A 13,723-nucleotide genomic window follows, 5' to 3' on the forward strand; every position below is an offset into this window, starting at 1 on the left:
CCAGAGAGATAGTTTACTGCATTTTGGGACAGCAGTATCATAATGCCAAAGTAAATCTAAGATTCTTAAGAGTTTTCCAGTCACCCCCCCCCCCTCCAGAAAGGCAGCTAGTTGATTTTCCCCAACAATGCAATAGGTTTCTTTATCACAGGTAATTATAAGGTCTGCATCTGTTGCAAGGTACACAGTCTTCAAATACAAAAAGCAACCAATTGTCAGTGGAGATAAAGTAGTAGTAATGAAAACCTTCGACTACTGATCTGATGACACAGACCACTGTCTCTGAACACAAGAGGTGTCCCAGTATTTATGGTGAATATTTGTCTAGATTACTTGCACCACATGCCTTGCATCCCTAAATGATTGAATCCTGTTTATAGACTCAAATATGGTTTCCAATAGCCATTATGCATAGTGTCCCAGTGCAACTTCAGTCCCACAGTGCTTACAGGGCGGGGGAGTTCTGGACCAAGTAACACCACACACCAAAAAGACATCATGTGAGTCTTGCTAGCTATGTCAATGACCTAAGTGATAAACCACCATAGTCCTGTGAAGGTGAATGATCTGATTTTAGAAAATAAGGTAATATACAAAGGAAAGACTGTTTTAGGTGGCAGCATAATAGAACTGTAGCTGTGTAATAGAATTGGGAAACTAATGGCAAATGTCTGCAATGAAGAAAAGAGGGTGCCTTTAAACAGGTAACAAATAGCACCGATCTAGGACTTGTCCTAAATATATTTGACATTGTGGCTGGATGGGGGGGGGGATTTCAGATGATTCAAAGATCAGGCAGTTGATCTTGTATGTTAACAGAATGAGATGGGACATTGCACAAAGGAATAATAAAATGTGTGAACTTAGTGTGAATGATTTCACCCTGGTGAGGAGCACACTGTTGGAAAGGAGTGTACAGTGGACAAAGTAGTGCTTTCACTACAATGATGGTATGAAACCTCTGAGTAAATATATCACATGGTGTAAAGGTTAGAATTTTGTCAGAAAAATAAGTCAGTGGGGATAGGTTTCTGATGTTGGATATGGAAAAATCAACAGGAGAAAGCTTTTTATTCCTCTGTGCAAACTGAACACTTTCAGTATTGTGCATAATGTAGAGGGATGCAGGGAAAATGATGTCCAGCGAATGGAACCAAAGGGATGTCTTATGCACATGAAGGAGATGAAGAAATTGGTGTGTGTGGTAGCAGTCGCAATGGTATTTTCCAACCGTATTAATAAACAGTATCCAAGAGACGAGAACTATTCAATATCAATCAACACTGTGCAGAACAAACAGTCGGTTTGAAAAGAGACGAGACCTTGTAATGTTTTAGCTGGAACTGTTTTCATGAATGACATTGTTTAAAAAGGTGGTAGACAATAGTGGAGGGGAAGACATTGTAAAGCTTATCATGCAATTTCTCTTAGAGCTACTTTTTGGAGCTCTTTTTCCAAAGATTGTTTTTTTCTTCCATGGTGGGGCAACCTCTGAGTTAGTTATATGTAAATGGACAGGGTGCCACAGCTCCTGCAAGGTAGGAATGGGGCGATTTGCACCTGTACATAGTGTTTATTTTTGTACTTGTATTTTAAGTACTTTGTTTTATACTAAATGACCTACAAAGCACTGAAGTAACTGCTCTGCATCAATGAGGGCATCCAAGGTGACTTGAAATAAGTATAAATCAGTTTTACGGATACTTAGGAAATAGCTCAGTCTGATTTAGACATGTATTTGTCCAATTTACTGTGTAAATTTGTAGGGGTCATTCATACTGAAGCTAAAGATTATTAGTTATAATTGCATTTCTTGCACTATCTTACAGTATGTCTATTGTGTGTATAAACACACTTGTAAACGTATCAATACATAAGTGTAGTCATAATAAAGCCATATTTACAGTATCACCTTGATTCTTCAGAATTTTTAATTTGGTTTTGTTGCAGTCTGGTCAGTTATAACCCGGATTCATAATAACTTGGCAGGTGCATGGTACTAACAAGTCAGAATAATGTATACATTTTCAAAATCAATCTGAAATAAGAAATACACTCGCATTCTTATTTTTCTGTTTTACAGAAGTCTGGAGTGGCATTTAAAGTAGAAAACCACCTTCCAAATCTTGTGAATCTAAACGAGGATCCACAGCTCTCTGAAACATTGCTGTACCTTATCAAAGAAGGTCTCACTAAAGTGGGGAAGCTCCAGGCAAACTCTACACATGAGATCCAGCTCTCGGGTGCCCTTATTGCAGATGACCATTGGTAATTATCACCATTCATAATGCAGAGCATAGTACTGGCTTTATTCTATGACCTGTTCTAAAACTAGTCTAGCCAATGTCATCATGATACTACCTTTGAAAATAAATGCCCTTGATTACAAGGTATGTATCTCAAGTATGTTATAGTTGTGCAACTACAGTAACTCTTGTACTAGTACCCTTTTAATTCAAGAGTTATGGCACAAATTACTTTTTGAAGTCAGATTTCACCATTCTTTTGTTTTGCAAGATGGAGCAGCTCAGTGCATTGGTGAATATGTTGATCGTGCATTAATGTAGTATACCCTAGGTGACATGCCATATGCTTGGTAACATCTCTGCTACATCTCATTGGTATAAATTATGATCTCCAACATGTCACAGTACCATGGAAAATACAGCCCCCCCCAGTAAAGTTTATGCACATTCCTACATTTTAGTTTGTTTCCTGTGCTGCACAGTTTGAAGTAATGGTTGCTTGAAGAGAGATTAATTCCAGCTCTATGGGGGGGGGGGCACTCTAGAGGAATACGACTAGAGCTTATAACTGCGACTGACATATAGGAGGCAGGGTAGGGAACAAGTGAGTAATTTATAGGATTGAGAACATGAAGAAATACTAGAGCTCCTTGCAGTAGTATTTATAAAGGAACAGGGGACAGTGCCAGTATGTGTGTTTCACACTTAAAACCCTAGCATTGTATTACTACACAAGTACAAAAATAACTTCTGGATTTGAACATATGGTGTTCCAGAAATGGAATAGTTCTATTTAATTTTCATGGAGTTCTCTGTAGTTTTTGGCTGACTGCTGCTGAAATTGTGTGCCGTTTCTTTTCAGAAACCATAATGTAAGAATGATACTTGTGCACATTAACAAGCTTCACAATGGACATAATGACATGACTGCTCATCTTCCTTCTCTTCTTAGCTTATAATTTTAAATATTTCTCTTTGGTTATCTGCAAGGCCGATCGAACACCTCTCTGCCCCCCCAACACAGCTATGATTCCTGTTATTGAAGTCACAGCACCACTCATCCCTACTAATTACTATGCATCTCTTCACCCATCATATCTGAGAATGACCGACCCAATTATTTTCACCAGACCTCCTACAGTAGCTCCTGCATTGGGTAAGCCTCTTCCCTGTTGCCTTATTCACCACTTTGTAATAACCCAGTCAGTGCTTTCCCATTCCCGCTCTGATTTTCCTCCAATGAAATAAATATTTCAATTATGAGCTAACAATTATGATGGCTTTATTGTTGAATGTTCTCGGACTATTTTTTGCACACCAAGTGTTAGTATACATAAGCACACAATATTCTTTGTAACATTAAGTACTACAGCACTCATTTGCCCTGCTACATTTTAATAAAAGGATTTAACTGATCACACATTTACGTTGTGGATTTTTCTTCATTAGACTGAACTTGTGCTTCAGTGTTTAGAAATGTTTTGATGTTTCAAATGACTGGAGTACTTTAAGGTCAAATCCACAACTGTAGCTTGGGTGCTGGTTCTCCTCTTACAGCTCTGTTATTAGTTTGGGTGGAATTCCATGTAGCCTCTCGGGAATATGTATTTGTTTAGAGGTCCCAATGAAAGCAAAGTTGCCTGCATTTTTCAATTTTCCCTTTCTAAGAGGGAAATTGAAAACTGCAGGGCAGCCTGCACAGAAAATTGAATGGCCTAAATTGAATGGCCTCTGTCTTGCAGAGGGATGACATTATACTGCATAAGTAGCATTGATTCAGTTTCATTATCCTTAGATTACTGGGTCAATACTGAGATGAGAAAAGGAACCATGCTAGTGTGGTGTGTTAACATCAGCAAGGCTTTTTAAATGCCTTACAGTAAAGTAGTGGTAGGGTTTTGAGAGACACTAGGTTACAGGTTCACTTATTCGGCTAATGCATAGAATATCTAGGTTCTTTGTTGTTCACAGGGGTCCTTCTTCAAACCATAGAAATGACTGACCCCTTGCATGTATCAGGAAAATATTTTGGACACAAAGTCTGTACAGAAGTGGGTATTACTTCACTCGTGTATGAAATATTTAGTTTTGTTGACTAGGTCAGTCTCTGTAGGCATAGCCTATTTTCATAGAAGTCCTGAGATGAGATTTATATTGATAAGTGGAAATTTGGCTTGAACACCATAGAAATTTTCATTTCCTATCAGGCTGCTGTAGGTGTGGTGACATGGAGAAGGGTGAGCAGAGAGGAATGTTTTTTAGATGGAGAAGCTTTGTGCATGCAGCATCTAATAATGTTGAAAAATTGAGATGGAAGCAATGAGCAGATGCTATGGAGGTTGCCAGTGATGTAGATTAAACCTTGTATCTCTTGGCATCCCAGAACTTCTCTGCTTCATTATGGGAAGATAGCAGTCTGGTAACATTTGATCATTTTTGGGCATCAGAAGCGTGGATGGAGATGGCTTCCTGCACAGAAGCGTTGACAGAGATGGCTTTCTGCACAGTCACTACACAAGAGTGCAACTGAGCAAAATTGCATTACTTTGAAATTAATGTGCATACAACATGTACTGATGATATTAATACAACAATAACGTATATACCAATGCTAATCCAACAATAACAACAGTAAGACATTTATGCAGTGCGGTAACAAGTACAATGACATGCACCAAGACTATTCCACTTGCATATCTTTGTCAGTACCCAAAATATTCCACAGGTAATATATTGCACAAATCAGAATCGGACAGATTTCAAATTTTATGGAATGCTAACTTGGCATATTACACAGAATGTTAACTTGGCATTGTTAATATTGTTAATATTGCACATAATGTACAAGATTGTACTTTCATAGAGTTATTGCATATGTATTTGAATTACTTCAGCATTATAACTCCAGACCTTTATGACCAGCATGGTATATGTTATTACTTGAGTTCAAAAATCTGGCTTGTGGAAAAAAGCTTCTGTTAAATCTGGTGGTTTTGCAATGTAAACTATGGCATCTCCTGCCTGAAGATGCATGAGAACAGACCATGGGTAGGGGAGTGCAGTCTGACTATTTTCATGGATCTGCAGAGGCAGCAAGCAGAGTGCAAGTCCTGGATAGATGGGAGAGTGGACCTGAATTCTCTCCACCACTTTCACCACCCTCTGAAGAGATTTGCAGTCTGAAACCATGCAGTTTCCATACCACACCAACAGATTTACTAGTCAGGATGCTTTCAATGATACCCATTTAGAAGGTTGTGAGAACTGAAGGGGGTGGTAGTTTTGCTCTCCTCAACCTTATTAGAAAGTTTAGATGCTGTTTTGCCTTGACATTATGATTAGTGTTTATTGACCAAGGCATCTCTTCAGTGATATGCACCCACTCCAGGAACTTGGTGCTTTTTACCCTTTCCACTGTTTCTCCTTTGATTGTGACTGGAGAATGAGCCTGGCATCTCTTCCTGAAATCTCTCTTTGTTTTAGTCACATTGAGAGCCAGGTTGTTGTCGCACCAGACAATCAGTTGGTTTACCTCCCCTCTGTAGGCTTTTTCATCACCAGTACTGGAGATCTGCCACTGTAGTATTATCCGCAAACTTAATGTGATTTGTGTTGTACCTAGGAATGCAGTCATGGGTCAGCATGGAGAACAGCAGGGGACTCCAGACACATCCTTGAGGTACTCCAGTGTTTAGTGTGATGCTCATCGAGGTGTTGTTGCTTACACATACCTTTTATGGTCTGTCAATAAGAAAGTCCAGAATCAAGTTGCATAAAGGAGTGCTTAACACCCAGATGGACCAGTTTCTTAATCAGATGTTGGGAGATGACCATGGTTAAGGCAGAGCTGAAGTAAATAAATGCGAACATAGTTTTTGTTCTCCAGGTGTGCCAAGGATAAGCGAAGTGCCAGTTAGATGGCATCTGCTGTAGAGAGATTGGATCTATAAGTGAATTGGAGTGGTTCCAGTGTTGCATAAAAAGATTTGATAAGTAGTCTCTGACCAGTCTCACAAAGCACTTCATTACAGTGGAGGTGAGAGCTACTGGGTGGTAGTCATTCAGGCTTGAGGATGGAGACTTCTTGGGCAGTGGTATAATGGTTGTGGTTGTATGTACAGATGCATTTAACTGCAACCTGGGATTACAGCTGGTAAACAGTGGCTTTTGAGGACCTTGTTCTCCCAGGGTTATTTCTCTTGTAATTTAGACTACTAATGGCTTCACTCTATGAATAGACATTGTTTTGGTCTACTTCAACCACAGGAGTCCCTATTCCTTGGGTAAGAAAGCACTTGACACTTCAGAGGATATATCTGATGTGAGCTTTGTCTGAGAACGTTTCAAGTTTTTGTAAGGACTGACTGTGAGGAAAGACTTTATTGGCTATAGTTAGAATTCAAATTTGCATAGGAAGATACAACTTATAGAGAAGGGATACCATTTTGGAGAAAGTGGCTTGTACAGATTATTCTCTTGGTCATTAAATCAAATTGCGGACAAACTGGAAATATGGATTATGGGGTAGGAAGACAGAGAGCCTCTATATGTACAAGATGGATATTTAATTCATCTGGAAAATTAGCATTTACAGGGACCAGTAGATGTGTAATAAGTTGGATATACAAGGAATTTAAGCATGGTTGTCCAAATCTAGTGTGTTCTGATTATGGGCAAGAATTCATTGTAGATGCCCATGTTCCATATGTGGATATAATGACAATTTAGTGGATAATTGTCTGGGGAATGATCATCCTGAACCCAAATATTAGAACCTTTGTGTGGTTACAGTAGTGTGTCAAGAGGAAGCATTGCTTTAATATGTTCTCATCTCTGGGGTGTATTTCCAGAAGTTTGCAGTTAACATGTTGATGGAGGGGTGACTTTCTAAACTTGTAACTAGGCAACAAAATAGATGTGCTATGTAGACTGTTTCAGAATGCAAGGATGGTGAGGTTGAACATGCGGAGCAGCAGGTTCAAGGGGATCTTCAGAGTCCAAAAAAAGAGTGCAGAGACATGAAGCTAAAGAATAATTATTGTCCTTAAATGCCAATAGTTGGATTTCTTTAGTTTGTAACTGTGCCACAGTAAATGGTTAAAACAGTGAGAAGTGGGAATTTGTTATAAGATGTTGGATGTCGCAAGTATAAGAGACTGAGATTAGCATATACATTAGAAGTGTAATTTCCAATACTTTAGATCCTGACACTTGCTAAGGGTTTGGATTTATTTTTGGGGACACAATTAGTTACTGAAATGGTATGCTGTTTAATAAGGACAAGAACTTGTAGTGGATTTTGAATAAGGAAAATAAAAATAAAGGCTACTAAATTCAGATGCATATACAAAACCACTTTTGAGAAGGCAGTTGTGGGAACTAGGTGGATCCTCTTTTGATACTAATCTCATACTTTGGAATCAGGATTTTATTTAGCCTTGTGGAAGGTAAGAGAAGGGTGGTGAGACGGTTACAGGACTCTGGTGTAAGATGTAAAAGATATCTTAACTTGCAGAATTTGTGACCCTGTGTTTTTTAAGGGAGAATTAAAGCAGAGACTGACATTTTACCAGTATAGCAATGATTCAACAGTAGTGCTTTCTGTGCAGACATAAAATAACATTGACACTTTGGACTTTGAAAAAGCGACATTTAAAATGAGACCAGATTACATTATGCACAAGGCAGCTGAGCTATATTTAGATTGGGGATGGGATGATTCACTTTATTGGACCTGTTCACCATGGGTGAAATGGTTTTGGCTAAACAAAGCTATAGTTAAGGAATACAGGTGTTAACTAGAAAAATGTTGTGGGAAGATGAGTGTAAAAGACCTTTATAATTAGTGTTTCATTGGATAAGCGAAATTATTTGATATGAAAAATTCTTTGTTCTTGGGACAGTTAGCAACAGTTTCAGGTTGCAGGGTAAAAAAGAGATTTTTTTTTTTTTGCCCTTAGGAGTATAGCAGAGAAAGCAACAGACTAGAATGGAGGTTTTTTTCAAGAATGGGATTTGTTGGTTTGTTTTTACACTTGTTTACTGGGAAGGTTTGAATGGGTGCAAACTTGTTTTCAGTGGAGGCCCGGGGAGAAAATCTCCATTGGTCAGTGATAGTGCTTGATTATGTACTTGTGCAAAGTTGTTTCATGGAAAAATAATCTTTACTTTCCTGTTAGATAAATTTGGGACCTTTACTATTTTGAAATTATAATTGACTATTTGTCCTTCCACATCACTGTTGCAGTAAACATCACCTCTGGGATCTCTTGCCAAGGATAGCTTAATGTCCAGTCAGTATACCAAGGCCTTTATTACCTAGGAAGCATTGTAAATCAGATATATGCTCCCTGCGCAAGTGTAGGGCATAAAGGTGATGTACATATGCCCCCAACTCAGAACGTTGCCACTGGTCTGAACGCTGTTCACATTTGATGGTTATATTGAGCCTACTTTTTTCAGATAAGTACCCCGTTGAAGTTATTCTTTCTCTTACATTGTTCAGTGGGTTATATATCACCTAAGAAAGTGAAATGTCAGTGTAGGAGGCAGATTATTGTGAAGTCTGCTGCAAGTGCCTGTTTTGTTTAGGTGCATCTCACAACCACACTTAGTGCTGTATCTGTCAGGCTTTTGTACCAAAAGACCTTGCTTAGCTGCATTTAACTTTCCATTTACCTTGAGAGCCAATGTTTCGAGCTTTCTGCCCAGGGTACCAAAGCAGAATCTACTCGCCCTGAGGTACAGGCACCACATAAACATGAGGCCAAGAAATCTAGGCCTGAGTCTGCTGCTGTCTAGTGTCCACTAGACATCTCTCTCTAGGTGAGTGACAACCCAGAAGATGGTCTGGTATTACCTTCAGTTTCTTCTGCTGTGACCTTTTTGGAGACTGGCATAGAACTTGTTTCTTGCCCATCCTTGGCCTTTTACATGTCCATTGTTGATGTTGAAGGGAACCATGGCTGATAATTTGAGAGGCCTTGAGGAATAGGATCCCGGTGCCTTGATTGAAGTCAGGCAGGGGTCTGAACCTCCCTGTTTTGTCAGAGTGGACACCCAGTGAAGAAAAAGCAGAAAACTAAGCATATGATGTCAGCTCCCAGGGATCCACAATGAGAATGGCAGGACTTTACTCAAGGCTTGCTCACTGTCTTGTTGGCATTGAAGCCACCTCAGGGGTTTTGGGTTCCTACACTTCTTGGTCCTCTACTCCTAAAAAGGCTAGGGACCTGGAGTCTTCAGTTGGGGATTATGACCCTGGGGCTGAATACTTAGCCTATTCCTCTATTGCCTTCAACTTTAGAGTATGGCTCTGAGGAATAGGAATCTGTCAGTCCTGATCATCCTTTGAAGGACCTTTCCTATGACACTCATACGTATGATGAAGCATTTCAAATGGGATTGCTCCCAAGTAACTGATGTTCAAAACAGGTGGTATAAGTTGCTATAAATGGACTCTCCTAAACCTTTAGCTGTCCTTCCTGTATTGGCTGCCTTATCTGTTGCTGCCCTGACACCAGATTCTCAGCCTTCAGCTCCTATGAAACCTGTCCAGTTCTATAATGTGCCAGATGCCTGTAAGTTCTTGTACAAGTGCCCTTCCTCTGATCCTGCAGTGATTTCTATGTCTGATGACAATCTTTCTATGCTGTTGCCTTCTTCCAAGTGCCTTCTTTCAGATAAGGACATTAGATCCATGGAAAGGATTTGTAAAAAGGTATATACTTTTTGGCAACTTTAGCCTTCAGGGTCATCAATTACCAGACATTATAGCTCTTCTTTCCCAGATTGGGAAGATTGTTTTAGATATGCCCGACTCTGAGGGCAAGGCCTTAGTTCCACTTCTCGGGTTCTATGACTATCAAATGCAGCTATGATGCAGAAGATGCACCTTTTAGAGCTGCTACCTCTGGCTCTATGACGGGCCACTGTTCTAATCTTTGCCTTCAGGCCTTGCCAGATGATATCAAAGCAACATTTACGGGTGCTCCTTTGGATAACCAGAATCTGTTTGGGTGAATGTCACCACTGTTTTTGTGGTAGTTTTAGTAAGGAAAGCATGCAGCCAAATGCATTTGTGTTTTAGTTTTGTTTTTTATGGTAATATAGTATATTAAGAGACCTGTAACTGAAATCTAAGAAGGTTGCTGTGGTGTTAGACTTGTTAAATATTGAGTGTGAGTTTGTAGGAATGTTAATTATATTTGGGAAGGAGATATGGTAGTTGGTAGAGTGTTAATATGCTTAGGAGGCACTCTGGCAAAGGAAGGATCCACAAACTACCTCCAATCAATAGTGTAAAAAGAACTTCTTTAATAAATTCCACTTCAAACGATAAAAACAGCAGAGTTCTCATCCAAAAGAAACAACACAGTAAAGTTAAGCGCTTTCACCTAGTTCAAATACCAGTCTTCTTCAGAACTCTGACTAAAGTAATTTACCCCATTAAATAGTTTAAAAAACATCATGTGACAAACCCTCCAATGCAATTCAATTATTTAAAGATACAATGCATTCATTTATACAATGAGACCTGGTCCACTAAGTTAATTCCAATTTGTTGTTTTATGCTTAGGAGGCACACTAGTAGGGTTCAAGTCGCTGTCATTTCGTATGACATGCAACTTAGATTTTGTTGAAGATGTTAGTTGTACTAATGTCACTAGGACAAGAGTAGTTATACCTACAGCAGTATGATACCTAAAAGGACATGCTGGGTTGCAGCAAAGTGGATGAGTCATAGATGCTAACTGTGCAACAATTGCTATTGGGTTATGCTCTGTTTCGATGCTGAGAGAGGCTGGGAGAAGTATAAGGATGGAGTTAGGATAGTTTTAAAGGAAAACACCTTAGAACGTTTCATTGTATCTTTGTTTTTGAGCTATTTTAATGCCATAAAATCATCCCAAATGTTTTTTTTTTTTACAATTTTAATGCGTTTCTCTCAAAATGGCAGATGATGGGGCCTGCCTTGGTAATTTGATCTTATTTTTTTGCTTTCCTTCCTTCTTCCCAGAATACCTTTGAAGTCCTCTTTATATGACTCATGCCAGACATAAGGAAGTGGTGTTATTTTGTCATGCCATTAAAATATAATGACAGGACTGTGAAGCAATGTCATCTAAACACACCTTCTGTAAAAGAGCTGCTTCTCCGTTTACCTGACTGAGCCTCAATTATGTCTGCCAGAGCTTGTTCTATGCTATAAATAGCTGTTAGCGACTTGCAGCAAATGAAAGCAGATAGTTTTTTTTTTTGTAATAGGAGTCTTTTGTACTCCTAACAAACTTGATAAACCCTCCCCATACTTTCATGCTGAGGTGTGAAAACTCTCACTGCAGTAAATAATCCTTGCTGTACATTTACAAGTGACAAGTAGTAGGACTCAAAACTTAGTCTGTCTGCTACTTCCCATTGCCTTCAGTGAGAGGATTTTTCTCTCTCATGAATGATGCAGACTTAAAATGTACTTTTAGTTCCTCAATTATTTCTGTCATGTCCTCCCTCCTTTTTTCTATTTCATATTTATTTATAATTTGGTAACCAGGAAAGTGAACTGGTACCAGGACCCTTTTCAGCTACAACATAAGCTACACTGGCCAAGATAATAATTATTAAATGCACTTATCAATACAGCGAAAAAAATACTGACAGAAAGACATTGACCAAGATTGCATGTGGAACACACGGCCAATGTGTGACAGTGACCAAGTAAATCATTTACTAGAATGTATACATTAATAATGCTTAACTATATTATGTTTATTATAAATAATTCATTGTATACACACACGCGCACTGTGTGGGTTTCTGTATATGTGTATGTATATAAAGTACATGTGTACAAAAGTGGGTGTGTGTGTGTGTGTGTGTGTGTGTGTGTGTGTGTGTGTGTGTGTGTGTGTGCATTTAAACACAGTTAAGTACTTCTGATTTCCTTTTCTTCGTGTATTTAATGCAAGGCCACATAGTAAACCTATGTTAAAGTAAATTCAGCTGAATATTATGGCTGCTCTCTGACAATGCAAGGAGTGAATCAGTCAGTGGGAATCTCATACAGTGGATCTGCATGTACTATATATCCATCCCCATCTGGAAGGATGTCACACAAAGCATAAAATAGCTTTTTTATGAACAGTATTAGTGCACCTAGTTGACAGGATTGCCACCTGACACTTTCTGCAGTTCTGGCCTGTGCATGTGGTGGTGGTGGGGGCTTGAAAATGGTAAATGCATTTATATTTTACAAGAAAAAATATTTACTGACCTTTCTCTAAATGTCCCAGAAATCTTTGCTACTACTCTTAAGTTATCTTAACACAAACTATTATAAATAATATTTAAAGCTTAGAATTTCAATACTGTGTTGCTGCTTATGTAAATTTGTCAGAAGAGTTGACAATTGCCTTTAAACCCCTGACTGATCTAATCGCTTTGTTTTGCTGTGAAAGGGGAGTGTTAAGTTCTCCCCCCTCTGCAATAAAACAGTGGAAACAATTCCACAATTTTCTGTCTTTTTTTTTTTATATCAGCTGCTGTGTTCCTGACATTAGCAGGATTAATTGCCCATCTAAGATTGATAGCAGTACCTGACAGGGTAAACTACAGATTTAACTGCGTATATGATAGGTCATGCAGGTGGAGACGAATTTCTTTGCAAATTATGTGAGAAGTTGAGTTTTAAAAAAAGTAAGCGGGCTTTCCCTTCCTTTGACTCCAATGCAAGAAATACAAGCTTTAAAAACTACAAGCAGGTTTCTGGTACATACACTATGCTGGAGCCATATTGTAGGGAGAAAAACCTAATGATGGAGTTAAACTGTATGAGAAGGTGGAGTTTTTCTTTAAATATAGAGCAGGAGGGGGTGAGTGGGAATTGGGTGTAGGGGAGTGGAATGATCCCGACTTTAGTGAGGGTGAAAGTAAATCTGGCTTGTGGAAAAGTTCAGTTTATCAGCAATGAGGTTTAACTCATTAACCCCAAATACCGTCTCATAGCGCCTCTGTGCTTACATCCGAGCGCGCGCTATAAGATGCTAGTAATTGTGTGCTGTTACCCCCGAGTTCTTCTGCAAACGCAACTTACTTTCCTGGTCCTATTTCAGCCCTGTCCTGTGAAAATTAAGTTGAAAAAGTAACTGAACTTTGTCAGTTGATTTCTCTAATTTTCACAGCAGAGTAGGCATATGCTTACATGTAATTTTCTCCAGTAAATTGGCTTAGCATGCACTGTTTTCTTCCAGTTACACCAAGCCAATTCTGTCCTCATTCCATAAAGCAAGTGGTGGCAGCCTATCAGAGTAGTGAAATCCAAGCCTCCACTTGCATAACACCTCCACCCCCCCCCCCAGACGTGTTCTCATTGTTCCAAGAAGACGAAAGTTGCAACCAAAAGACTTACAAAAACAAGGGTAGGTGTCACCAGTGTGTATAGAGAGGTTAGTCTGATCTGAAAAGCGCCATGCAAGCAGAAC

At 39.1% G+C, this 13,723-nt stretch overlaps 1 protein-coding gene across 1 annotated transcript in view; it reads left to right on the forward strand.

Moving 5' to 3' along the window:
• Positions 1-13,723, forward strand: part of LOC122790606 (kinesin-like protein KIF14) — a 1,004,205-nt gene that overhangs the window by 463,680 nt on the left and 526,802 nt on the right. The window contains exon 13 of the mRNA XM_044058133.1: positions 2,084-2,268. Coding sequence (XP_043914068.1) covers positions 2,084-2,268 — 185 coding nt within the window. The remainder of the gene's footprint in view (positions 1-2,083; positions 2,269-13,723) is intronic.

This window comes from Protopterus annectens, chromosome 16.part0, assembly GCF_019279795.1.
Source record: "Protopterus annectens isolate FY-2018-M chromosome 16.part0, PAN1.0, whole genome shotgun sequence".
NCBI classification, from domain to species: domain Eukaryota; kingdom Metazoa; phylum Chordata; order Ceratodontiformes; family Protopteridae; genus Protopterus; species Protopterus annectens.